This window comes from Macaca thibetana, chromosome 13, assembly GCF_024542745.1.
Source record: "Macaca thibetana thibetana isolate TM-01 chromosome 13, ASM2454274v1, whole genome shotgun sequence".
Lineage (NCBI taxonomy): Eukaryota > Metazoa > Chordata > Mammalia > Primates > Cercopithecidae > Macaca > Macaca thibetana.
This window is the reverse complement of record NC_065590.1, coordinates 58,357,271-58,370,891: the sequence shown is the minus strand read 5'-3', so window position 1 is coordinate 58,370,891 and position 13,621 is coordinate 58,357,271. Positions and strand designations below refer to the sequence as shown.

Here is a 13,621-nt window from a genome sequence, read left to right as displayed (position 1 = left end):
AAGAATAACCAGAACAGCTCATTTCCTTCCCTTGCTCAAACCCCCAAAGCCTCCCCATCTCACTTAAAGAAAAAACAAAGTCCATATAGTGACCATAGGCCCCACCATGATCCAGCTCTCTGCCACGTCTCTGTCCTTATATTCTATGATTCCCTTCTTTGCTCACTCTGCCATATTGGCCTCCTTGCTGCTCTTCAAATACACAAGGCAAGATTCTGTCTCAGGCCTTTGCTTTTGCTGTTCCCCCTCCTGGAACACTTTTCCTGCAGATAATCACATAACTTGCTTTCTTACTTCCTTTAGGTATTCATTCAAACGACACTTTTTCGGGATAGTCTTCCCTCACCATCCCCTTTAAAATAGTACTCCCCCCTCCAGAACTCCTTTCCCCACAACCAAATGAGTTTTCTCCTCTACAACCGATAGCATTTGGATGACTACATATTTTATTTACTTATATGATCCTTGTCTGTCTTCCCCATTCTATGAAGGCAGAAGTGCTTCTCTCTTCTTATTCTCTGCCATTTCTCTGATGCCTAATCCAGTGACTACTGCAGAGTATGGGTTCATAAGAGTTAGTGAATAAATGGATGAATAAACAAACAAATGAACTGGGTTACCTTGCTCACCATTTTTCTAGAACTTTTTTCATTGTAAAATGACATGCCTGTTTATTGCTTTGCCTGTTTGTTGTTGTCTCCCTTATGTGTCTGTCATCTGGTTAAGGGCAAGGTCCAGAGCTATTTTGCTTACTACAGTCTGTTCACCACGGTGCCTGGTATACAGGATAGGTTCAATCAATGTTTGTTGGATAAATAACAGCTGCTAGAGTAGATTAGTGGTGTCATGGACTGCCACTTCTGTGATGGGATAACCAGTTGCCCTGTGTGAGAGCAGCACAGTAGTTGGAACGCTGTTGCATTTATCCCTGAAACCTGACTGCAACTTTAGGTCTCTGCAGGATGTTGGATGTTTCATGTTGGATGTTTCAGGCTTTGTCAGATTCAATGTTCGATTTCTCCTAACTTTCCCATGTATCCTTTTTTTTTTTTGTTTTTTAAATACTTTAAGTTCTGGGGTACATGTGCACAACATGCAGGTTTGTTACACAGGTATACATGTGCCATGTTGGTTTGCTGCACCCATCAACTCATCATTTACATTAGGTATTTCTCCTAATGCTATCCCTCCCCCAGCACCCCCACCCCCCAGCAGGCCCTGGTGTGTGACGTTCTCCTCCCTGTGTCCATGTGTTCTCATTGATCAACTCCTACTTGTGAGTGAGAACATGCAGTGTTTGGTTTTGTGTCCTTGTGATAGTTTGCTGAGAATGATGGTTTCCAGCTTCATCCATGTCCCTGCAAAGGACATGAACTCATCCTTTTTTATGGTTCCATAGTATTCCATGGTGTATATGTGCCACATTTTCTTTATCCAGTCTATCATTGATGGGCATTTGCGTTGGTTCCAAGTCTTTGCTATTGTGAATAGTGCTGCAATAAACATACGTGTGCATGTGTCTTAATCCTTTGGGTATATACCCAGTAATGGGATTGCTGGGTCAAATGGTATTTCTAGTTCTAGATCCTTGAGGAATTACCACACCATCTACCACAACGGGTATACTAATTTACACTCTCACCAACAGAGTAAAAGCATTCCTATTTCTCCACATCCTCTCCAGCATCGGTTGTTTCCTGACTTTTTAATGATCGCCATTCTACTGGTGTGAGATGGTATCTCTTTGTGGTTTTGATTTGCATTTCTCTGATGACCAGTGATGATGAGCATTTCTTCGTATGTCTGTTGGTGGCATAAATGTCTTCTTTTGAGAAGTGTCTGTTCATATCCTTTGCCTATTTTTTGATGGGGTTGTTTGTTTTTTTCTTGTAAATTTGTTTAAGTTCTTTGTAGATTCTGGATATTAGCCCTTTGTTAGATGGATAGATTGCAAAAATTTTCTTCCATTCTGTAGGTTGCCTGTTCACTCTGCTGATAGTTTCTTTTGCTGTGCAGAAGCTCTTTAGTTTAACTAGATCCCGTTTGTCAATTTTGGCTGTTGTTGCCATTGCTTTTGGTGTTTTAGTCATGAAGTCTTTGCCCATGCCTATGTTCTGAATGGTATTGCCTATATTTTATTCTAGGGTTTTTATGTTTTTAGGTCTTACATTTAAGTCTTTAATCCATCGTGAGTTAATTTTTGTATAAGGTGTAAGGAAAGGATCCAGTTTCAGCTTTCTACATATGGCTAGCCAGTTTTCCCAACACCATTTATTAAGTGGGGAATGCCATTTGTTTGTGTCCTCTTTTATTTCGTTGAGCAGTGGTTTGTAGTTCTCCTTGAAGAGGTCCGTCACATGCCTTGTAAGTTGGATTCCCAGGTATTTTATTCTCTTTGTAGTAATTGTGAATGGGAGTTCACTCACGATGTGGCTCTCTGTTTCTTATTGGTGTACAGGAATGCTTGTGATTTTTGCACATTGATTTTGTATCCTGAGACTTTGCTGAAGTTGCTTATCAGCTTAAGGAGATTTTGGGCTGAGATGATCGGGTTTTCTAAATATACAATCATGTCTTCTGCAAACAGAGAGAATTTGACTTCTTCTTTTCCTGGTTGAATACCCTTTATTTCTTTCTTTTGCCTGATTGTCCTGGCCAGAACTTCCATTACTATGTTGAATAGGAGTGGTGAAAGAGGGCATCCTTGTCTTTTGCCAATTTTCAAAGGGAATGCTTCCAGTTTTTGCCCATTCAGTATGATATTCACTGTGGGTTTGTCATAAATAGCTCTTATTATTTTGAGATACATTCCATAAATACCTAGTTTACTGAGTGTTTTTAGCATGAAGGGCTGCTGAATTTTGTCGAAGGCCTTTTCTGCATTTATTGAAATAATCATGTGGTTTTGGTCATCGGTTCTGTTTATGTGATGGATTACATTTATTGATTTGTGTATGCTGAACCAGCCTTGCATCCCAGGGATGAAGCCAACTTGATTGTGGTGGATAAGCTTTTTGATATGCTGCTGGATTTGGTTTGCCAGTATTTTATTGAAGATTTTCACATCGATGTTCATCAGGGATATTGGCTTAAAATTCTCTTTTTTTGTTGTGTCTCTGCCAGGCTTTGGTATCAGGATGATGCTGGCCTTATAAAATGAGTTAGGGAGGATTCCTTCTCTTTCTATTGATTGGAATCATTTCAGAAGGAATGGTACCAGCCCCTCTTTTTACCTCTGGTAGAATTCAGCTGTGAATCCATCTGGTCCTGGACTTCTTTTGGTTGGTAGGCTATTAATTACTGCCTCAATTTCAGGACCTGTTATTGGTCTATTCAGAGATTCAACTTCTTCCTGGTTTAGTTTTGGGAGGGTGTATGTGTCCAGGAATTTATCCATTTCTTCTGGATTTTCTAGTTTATTTGTCTAGAGGTGTTTATAGTATTCTCTGATGGTAGTTTCTATTTCTGTGGAATCAGTGGTGATATCCCCTTTATCATTTATTTATTGCATCTATTTGATTCTTATCTCTTTTCTTCTTTATTAGTCTTGCTAGCAGTGTATCTATTCTGTTGATCTTTTCAAAAAACAAGCTCCTGGATTCATTGATTTTTTGAAGGGTTTTTTGTGTCTCGTGTGGGTCTCCTTCAGTTCTGCCCTCATCTTAGTTATTTCTTGTCTTCTGTTAGCTTTTGAATTTGTTTGCTCTTGCTTCTCTAGTTCTTTTAGTTGTGATGTTAGGGTGTCGATTTTAGATCTTTCCTGCTTTTCCTTGTGGGCATTTAGTGCTATAAATTTCCCTCTATATGCTGCTTTAAATGTGTCCCAGAGATTCTGGTACATTGTGTCTTTGTTCTCATTGGTTTCAAAGAACATCTTTATTGGTGCCTTCATTTTGTTATTTACCCAGTAGTCATTCAGGAGCAGGTTGTTCAGTTTCTATGTAGTTGTGCAGTTTTGAGTGAGTTTCTTAATCCTGAGTTCTAATTTGATTGCACTGTGGTCTGAGAGACAGTTTGTTGTGATTTCTGTTCTTTTACATTTGCTGTGGAGTGTTTTACTTCCAATTATGTGGTCAGTTTTAGAATAAGTGTGATGTGGTGCTGAGAAGAGTGTATATTCTGTTGATTTGGGTTGGAGAGTTTTGTAGATGTTTATTAGGTCCACTTGGTTCATAGCTGAGTTCATGTCCTCAATATCCTTGTTAATTTTCTGTCTCATTGATCTGCCCAGTATTGGCAGTTGGATGTTAAAGTCTCCCATTGTTATTGTGCGGGAGTCTAAGTCTCTTTGTAGATCTTTAAGGACTTGCTTTATGAACCTGGGTGCTCCTGTACTGGGTGCATATATATTTAGGATAGTTGGCTCTTCTTATTAAATTGATCCCTTTACCATTATGTAATGGCCTTCTTTGTCTCTTTTGATCTCTGTTGGTTTAAAGTTTGTTTTATCAGAGACTAGGATTGCAACCCCTGCTTTTTTTTGCTTTCCATTTGCTTGGTAGATCTTCCTCCAGCCCTTTATTTTGAGCCTATGTGTGTCTTTGCATGTGAGATGGGTCTCCTGAATACAGCACACCAATGGGTCTTGACTCTTTTTCCAATTTGGCAGTCTGTGTCTTTTAATTGGGGCATTTAGCCCATTTACATTTAAGATTAATATTGTTATGTGTGAATTTGATTCTGTCATTATGATGCTAGCTGGTTATTTTGCCCATTAGTTGATGCAGTTTCTTCATAGCATCGATGGCCTTTACAATTTGGTATGTTTTTGCAGTGGCTGGTACTGGTTGTTCCTTTTCATGTTTAGTGCTTCCTTCAAGAGGTCTTGTAAGGCAGGCCTCGGGGTGACAAAATCTCTCAGCATTTGCTTGTCTGTGAAGGATTTTATTTTTCCTTCACTTATGAAGCTTAATTTGGCTGGCTATGAAATTCTGGGTTGAAAATTCTTTTCTTTAAGAATGGTGAATATTGGCCCCCACTCTCTTCTGGCTTGTAGGGTTTCTGCTGAGAGATCTGCTGTTAGTCTGATGGGCTTCCCTTTGTTGGTAACCCGACCTTTCTCTCTGGCCGCCCTTAACATTTTTTCCTTCATTTCAACTTTGGTGAATCTGACAATTATGTGTCTTGAGATGGCTCTTTTGGAGGATTATCTTTGTGGTGTTGTCTTTATGTCTCGAATTTGAATGTTGGCCTGCCTTGCTAAGTTGGGGAAGTTCTCTTGGATAATATCCAGGAATGTTTTCTAACTTGGTTCCATTCTTCCCATCACTTTCAGGTACACCAATCAAACATAGATATGGTCTTTTAACATAGTCCCATATTTCTTGGAGGCTTTGTTCGTTTGTTTGCAGTCTGTTTTTCTCGAATCTTGTCTTCTTGCTTTATTTCATTAATTTGATCTTCAATGACTGATATCCTTTCTTCCACTTGATCAAATTGGGTATTGAAGTTTGTGTATGTTTCACGAAGTTCTCGTGCTGTGTTTTTCAGCTCCATCAGGTCATTTATGTTCTTTTCTACACTGGTTATTCTAGTTAGCCATTCGCCAAACCTATTTTCAAGGTTTTTAGCTTCCTTGTGATGGGTTAGATCATGTTCCTTTGGCTTGGAGAAGTTTGTTATTACCCACCTTCTGAAGCCTACTTCTGTCAACTCATCAAACTCATTCTCTGACCAGTTTTGTTCCCTTGTTGATGAGGAGTTGTGATCCTTTGGAGGAGGAGAGACGTTCTGGGTTTTGGAATTTTCAGCCTTTCTGCTCTGGTTTCTCCCCATCTTTGTGGTTGTATCTACCTTTGGTCATTGATGTTGGTGAGCTATGGATGGGGTTTTGGTGTGGATGCCCTTTTTGTTGATGCCGATGCTATTCTTTTCTGTTTGTTAGTTTTCCTTCTAACAGTCGGGCCCGTCAGCTGTAGGTCTGTTGGAGTTTTCTGGAGGTCCACTCCAGACCCTGTTTGCCTGGGTATCACCAGTAGAGGCTGCAGAACAGCAAATATTCCTGACTGATCCTTCCTCTGGAAGCTTTGTCCCATTGGGGCACCTGCTGGATGCTGGCCAGAGCTCTCCTGTATAAGATGTCTGTCGGCCCCTACTGGGATGTGTCTCCCAGTCAGGCTACATGGGGGTCAGGTACCCACTTGAGGAGGCAGTCTGTCTGTTATCAGAGCTGGAACGCTGTGCTGGGAGAACAACTGCTCTCTCAGAGCTGTCAGGCAGGGACATTTAAGTCTGCAGAAGCTGTGCCCACAGCTGCCCCTTCCCCTAGGTGCTCTGTCCCAGAGAGATGAGGGTTTTATCTATAATTACCTGACTGTGGCTGCTGTCTTTGTTCAGATATGCCCTGCCCACAGAGGTGGAATCTAGAGAGGCAGTCAGCCTTGCTGAGCTGCGGTGGGCTCCACCCAGTTCGAGCTTCCTGGCAGCTTTGTTTACACTGTAAGCATAAAACCACCTACTCAAGCCTCAGCAATGGCGGACGCCCCTCCCCCCGCCAAGCTCCAGCATCTCAGGTCTGCTGCGCTACCAGCGAGAATTTCAAGCCAATGGATCTTAGTTTGCTGGACTCTGTGAGCATGGGACCCACCAAGCCAGGCACAGGAGGGAATCTCCTGGTCTGCTGGTTGCAAAGACCATAGGAAAAGCACAGTATTTGGGCAGCAGTGTACCATTTCTCCAGGTACAGTCTTTCACAGCTTCCCTTGGCTAGGAAAGGGAAATCCCTGGACCCCTTGTGCTTCCCGGGTGAGGCCATGCCCCGCCCTGATTCAGCTGGCTTTCTGTGGGCTGCACCCACTGTCCAGCCAGTCCCAGTGAGATGAACCAGGTACCACGGTTGGAAATGCAGAAATCACCCATCTTCTGCATCAATCTTGCTGGGGGCTGCAGACCAGAGCTGTTCCTATTCGGCCTTCTTGGAAGCAATTTCCCATGTATCCTTTAAACCCTTTTTAACTGAGAGAGCCTGGTCCTAATCCTTGCACCCTCAGAGAATCTGACAGCACCTCAGCCCTGTCCAGCCAAGTGCCAGGGGCAAGCCAGATCTCTGGTCTTAGATTCCCATGAATGGATTCCAGGTGGGTAGCCAGCCTCTTTGCCAGCACATGAGGCCACCACCCCCCATATTTGGTGTTATGGGTTGAATTTTGTCCCTTGTTCAAATTCGTATCTTGACGTTCTCAGTACCTTAGACCTTATTTGGAGATAGGGTCTTTACAGAGGTAGTGAAGTTAAAATGAGGTTATTATGGTGGGCCCTAATCCATGACTGCTATTCTTATTAAAAGGGGCAATTTGGAGATATACACATACACACACACATACATGCACACACATACACAATACCATGTGAAGACTGGAGTTATGCTGCCACAACCAGAAAGAACTAGCACAAGCTAGGAGAGGCCTGGAATAGACGCTTCCTTCACAGCCCTCAGAGGGAACCAATCCCTGCTGACACCTTGATTTTGGACATCTGTCTTCCAGAACCATAAGACAGAATTTCTTTTGTCTAAGCCTGTCAGTTTGGGGTACTTTATTATGGCAGCTGTGATACACTTGGTCTTTCCAACAGCAGCCTTTTCAGGTGTAGAGGCTGATGTCTCACATATCAGCTTGGGGATGATGTGGAGGGATCACCCTAAGCAGCCCTGTTGGGGTACAATGGGCAGGGAGGGGAGGCAGCACCACTCTACTCACAAGATTTTCGGCCCCGTGGCCCCACGGAAGGCTCCATTGTGCATCTTCTCCAGATGTATGTTTTCCTTTAGCTCCCTGTGGGGAAGGACATTTTCCTTAGTGGAGTTTGTACCTCATGTGTAAGCATTCATAGCTGTGTGTACACATATTTAGACCAACCTATGTGCATGGTGGTAGGGTTAGAAGGGGAAAAAGGGGGAAGTGGAGGGAGAGTGGGAAAAAGACGTGCTAGTCCTTAATGAAATAATGAAATTGCTGGCATGTGTGTTTGGCCGCTCCTTTTTTCTTCCACTACCTCCTCACTTGGTAGAACTCTGTCCTGTAACTTAAAGTACTCACCCGCTCCTGTCTTGGAGTTATGAAAGTTTACCACCAGACAGCTGGGTAAGGTTGAAAATGCTGCTCCAAGAGGCCAAGGCTTGAAGGGCTGAAGTGCAACCTACTCTTTGTTAGCCTCTCCGCCATTGTGACCTTGGAGGTCTCAGAGTGTGCTAATAGTTATATATTGAAGTTTGCAAATACTTGAAAAAGTAGGGTCCGTTCAGAGTTATCTCTTTTGTAGTGTAATTTGTATTCTTTTTCTTTCAGATATGCATTTCTCAGTGGGTGAGAAAGAGGACTTACAGCCTCTGTAGAAAATTGCCCCATGGAGCTGTGCAGTGTAAATGATCATGGCCAGGTGTGTGTGTGTGTCATGGAAAAAGTGTTGAGGGCCACTACTCTCAAGGCCATGGAAGAAGCCAAAAGCTGGTATGGAAGTAGCTCCCTGAGGGCTCTGCTGTCTTGAGTTCAAAGTCATTCCGGCTAAACTCCTTAGGAGCAGCACAATCTGGTCCTCCTAGGCAGCCTCCTTTCTGGGCCCTGACACTGGTATCTCTAAGCACAGGCCCTTTTCTGAGTAGTCGAGGGAACTAGAAGAGGAATCCCTGGGCGCAAGCCTGCCAGCCTTCTTTTGAGCACTTCCTCTCTATAAGAGAATGGTTGTGATTCACAGAGCATCTGGAAAACCCTGGATGGTGGGCACAGTGTGCATCTGTCGTTGGTGTGATGATTTCAAGCATGGGAACATGATTCTCTTACCACCATTACAGTGTACACAGCAAAACAAACATACTAACATCCATTCCCCACCCTCCTTGCTGTTTAAGAACTGCAAAAGCCCCTGCATTTCACTCTCTGGGTGGCTGTTTTCCACATTTCTACTAAGCATTTTCTTTGGAAACCCTCAGCCCTTTCATCAGAATCCACCTGTCAATCTCACATCGTCCCATCCCCTGGGTGTATTTCCACTTTCAAAGAGATGAGATTGTCAGAGTCAATTGCTGTTTAAAATCTAAATCAAAAGAAATTTTTCATCCTAAACCTCCATGACTCTTCTTCCTGATGTGTTTTGTTTTAATTATATTCAGTTATAGTTATACATCATTGAAACTGGGCTCTGTGAGCAAATTATTCTTGTGTTAGCCCAGTCAGATTAATTGTTCAAATTTCATGACAGAGCATTTCACATGTTTTATTAAAACCCAGATCTTTCTGTATACTGGTAACTCTGTATTACGCAACTTGGTCAAAAAATAAATTAATTTCCCACATTGTCCTGGGGGTCACTTTTGAGAATTCTCCCAATGACGTGACCTTGCAGGTGTGAGAAGCACAGGCAGGATGACCTTTTGAAGCACAGTGGAAGAAACCACAAGTTCCACCAAAGTTTTCCCAGCTGGGGTGCTCTGGCAACAGTAGGGACTGACTCCCAGACCCCTCAGGTGCCTCAGGGCCACCTTCTGGGGCTGCTCCTGTCTTTCCTGTGTCCTGTGCTGCCTTAGTAAGTCAGGTGTTTGCGAACTTTGCAGGACTTCAGTATCATTGTGTTCTGAACAACTTTGGACAGGCCTCTTTATGAGAAAGGCTGAATGTATTGTTTGAAAATTTTGCTTGACAATTTTGAAAACTGCTTCTCCCCTGCTATTTAAACTCTTTAATGTGTGACCTTGCCCTTAGAAGAGAATTCGGACTCCTTTCCCATGGCTGCTCAATCCTGCTCCATCTCCTTCATCTCCAGTCTCCTCCTTGCTAAAGACCCTCCAGCCATACGGGCCTCCTCTCAATTCTTGGGACTTACCAACTTAGTTCCTTTTCCAACTCAGGACCTTTGCACATCTGCTCCCTCTTTCTGTAATGTGCTTCCCTCACTGTTGCCACAGTGGAATCCTTGTCATCCTTCAGGCTCAGCCTAAATATCATGTCCTCAGTGAGGGCATCCTGGGTACCTTGCCTAAGTTGGTCACCCCTCATACTCTCTCAGATCTCAGTAACAGGTTATGTCCTTCTTAGTTATATATTACCCTTGTAATAATTTTATCTATTATTTGCTTTTTTTGTCTGTCTCTTTTGATAGATCAGAAACTTCAAAAGGGCAGGGACTGTGTCCTCTCTACCATTGCAGACTCAGTACCTAACACAGTGCTTAGTATATCAGTGGTGCTTAATAAATGTTTGTTGAATGAAATTAAGTTTGTTCTTGGCAAACTGACTCATGTCCTTGGTTTCCTCTTTCTTACAACAGTGAGATGCAGGGCATACAGAATGTTGACTAATTGGACTTTTCATAGTTCATACCCATTTTGGTATCTCTGTAACAGTTGAAATGCTGCTGACCACCTAAAATCTTCCCTCCTAAATTTCTATTTTTCCTGACCTCACACAGACATACTGTGTTGGTTTTCCTCCCATCTGTTTTATTTTGCTCTTGCTTCTCATGCTCATCTTGTTTCCCTTTAATTTAATATTCACTTCTTTTGTTTTTCCCCCTGTTCAGGTAACCTCAGCCACACAGGATTTCAGCCATCCCCTCTATTCAGATGACCCTGGCACTTGTGTCTCTAGCCCTGCCCTACCCCTTCCAGCCTTCCATCCTTCCTGCTCACAGATGAGCCTTCTTTAAGCACTCATCTTGTACTTCCAACTCAGAACTTTCAATGGCTTCTCGTTTTCTGGAGAAGAGAGTCTAAACTCTTTACTATGGCATCTGAGGCCCTTCCTGTTTTGTCCCTAACTTGTATCTAGAAAGCACTATTTGCTGGTCTCTGAATACATGCTATACTTCCTCTTCTGGACCATTCTTCTTGCTGTCCTCTGCTTGGAAGGTGTTTTTCCTCTATTTTTGCCTAAGTTATGCCCAGCTCAAAGCCCACCTTTCCCAGATACTTTTTATACTTTCCTTTCCTCCTGCCTTGAAGTCCCAGAGAACTTTACCTCTCTCTTGGGAGGCTTCATGCTTTGCTTCTGTTTTAGTACTTAATGTGTAGTTTATACAGCATTTGGAGATGCTTCTTCCTATGCTGTAAGCTCCTGTAGGGCGACACTAGGACTTAATCATCTTCATTTCCCCTCAAAATATGACATGTTTCTTCAAACACAGCTGATGCTTCATAAACATTTGTTGAGTGAATAATGGAATGAGGCATCTGAGAGAACTGTGCCAGGAGATGATATAAATGCCTCTGATTTAAGTTTGGCAGAAATCGATTCAATTGGCCTGAGTGAACCCTTCATTAACTTAAGGATGCTTGTTGATGAACCTTTCATTAAGTCATCAAGTCAAAAAGAACATGAGGGCAAATTCACCCCATGATAGGAGAACAACTTTAAAAATTCTACCATTTCTTGAACACTTAGTATGTGCTACTATGCTGTGCTAAGCACACAAAAATATAATCTTGTTTAATTGTTTACTTATAATTAATTATATTGTATAGTACATAATAAATAAGCACCTACTATATGCCAGGCACTGTGTTAAGTATTGAGGATATGAAACAGATCTTTTCATTTCGGTGGGGTATCTTCAAAAAAAGCCTATTAGTGGATCTACTTTATGAATGAGGATACTGTGGCTTAGATAGGTTAAGTAACTTGCTCAAGGTCATACCAGCTGTTAAATAGTGGGACTGGAGTTTGAGTCTTACTCATTGTCTCTTAAGTCTATTCTGTTAGCCACCAAAGTATATAGCATGTATCAGTATAATAGAGGCTTTGGTTAGATACCTATCATTAAAAATAAATAGCATATTGTACAGAATTTTGCTACCCAACTTTAGACTGTGCTACCCAACTTCAGACTGACAGCATCCGCATCTCCTGAAGCTTGTTAAAATTGCAAATTCTCAGGCTCTACCTAGATCCACTGAATCCAAGTTTCTGGGGGTAGGGCCCAGGAATCTGTATTTTAAAAATCTGCAGGTTCTTCTTAGGTGTGTAAAAATTTGAGAAGCATTAGTCTAGATTACAGCTTACACAACTTACTTATTTTAAAGGCCTTTTTGTTTATTTTCCTTAATTTTGGCTTTAATTGAACTTTTCATGTGCTCTCAGTTTTTATTATGAACAAATTGTAGGGTGACTGTCACCTCACCCTGTACTTGCTGTGGTTCAAATGTCCACAGCCCCACAAACTTTGTGAATATGCCACTCTTTTAGAAGAGGATCCATAGAAGGAAAGAGAGGTCAAGAACAATGAGGGAAACAGTAGCGATGCTCTTCTTGAGTTAAAGGCTGTTAACATGAAGAACTGGGTAGGGTGTGGTGAAAACACAAGGCTCCCTACCTTGTGGAAAATGAGCTTCCTCCCGCACTAGCAGTACAGAGATGGGACTCCCTGAGTGGGTCTGTTGTGGCTGATTAGACTGGTAAATGGTAGTGTTATCTGATTTCTCTGCAGTGGGGCCAAGGGAAGAATTTCTTTCTGAAATTCTGCTTCCTCTAACACACCATCAACCTGAGTGAGGGGGCTAGAGAGGGAGGCACTGAGGTGGAGGAGGCATAAAGTAGGGTGTTGAATATTTCAGTAAACTGTCAACTTCAATGTATCCAGGCTGCATCTGCCTTTGAAATCAGGGTGCTGTGGGGTTTCTAGCCAGCCAGTTGCCTAGTAACATGCATGAAACACTGAGGGCTAGCCACTTGAAAGTTTATTTTTGCCCTGAGTTAGTTGCTGAAGATTGAATGTGATCTTGTAGCCAGAGTAATATTTCATTTTTATTCGTGAGCTGGGGAAATGAGCAAATACTTACAGTGAAATCAGTGTCGTCCCATTGAACGCATGACTTTGTACTTCTTCAAATCCATTTCCATATAGTTTGCTGAAGGAGGGAGGAGAGGGTTTAGGAATGGGAAGAAACTGAAAGAAACAGTTTGGAAACACATTTTTCCTCCTGTAACATATATTACTAAGATTATTACAGGCATTCATAATATCTAGTTCTCTATCGTCACCACCACCATCAATTTATTAAGTGGCTATTAAGTGCTAGATACTTCATCAGCCACTCTATGTATATTTTATGATTTAATCCTCATCATCATTTCCATTATACTGACAAGAAACCTAAGCCTCAGTGTGGTTATGTAGCTTGCTTAATGTCAAAAGGAAAACAGTGGCATAGCTGGGATCCGAGGCCAGAGCTGTTCAACACTTAAGCCTTTCCTCTGGTTTTGCAGGCCTGTGTGGGCATATGGGTTTTCTGGGTGTTGAAAGCTGAGGGCAGAGGAAGCCTCCAGCACTGAGCCAGCTTTTTTTTTCTTGGGTGAGTGTGTGGTTTTGCTGATGTCAAATTTGGCTTCACAACCAAGAAGATTTCACTGTCTGTAAACAGTTCTTTAAGACCATTAGTGGGTAGTGAATCAATTTACTTGGGCATAACCAGCATTTAAAAAACTACATAGAAAAAATAAAAAGTACTAGAGCATTTTGCAAGTAATTAGGGTATTAATTTTTATGAAATTTTATGCCACCATTTTTTATAGTATATATCTATAAATACACATACATACATACATACATATATACTTCTACCCGGAATAAGACATAAGAGGATCCTTAGAACACAGATACAGGGAAATGTTTGAGCCAAAAAGGAGTCTAGAGG

The 13,621-nt window shown here is 42.0% G+C and overlaps 1 protein-coding gene and 1 pseudogene across 2 annotated transcripts in view; both read right to left on the bottom strand.

Moving 5' to 3' along the window:
• The window catches only part of LOC126934259 (uncharacterized), a 1,193,286-nt pseudogene that overhangs the window by 312,476 nt on the left and 867,189 nt on the right, over nt 1-13,621 (bottom strand). The window lies entirely within an intron of this gene.
• LHCGR (luteinizing hormone/choriogonadotropin receptor) overlaps nt 1-13,621 on the bottom strand; it is a 63,149-nt gene that overhangs the window by 14,439 nt on the left and 35,089 nt on the right. The window contains exons 7-8 of the mRNA XM_050754952.1: nt 12,767-12,835; nt 7,698-7,772 (exon numbers count right to left, since the gene is read on the bottom strand). Of these exons, the coding sequence (XP_050610909.1) occupies nt 7,698-7,772; nt 12,767-12,835 (144 nt within the window). The remainder of the gene's footprint in view (nt 1-7,697; nt 7,773-12,766; nt 12,836-13,621) is intronic.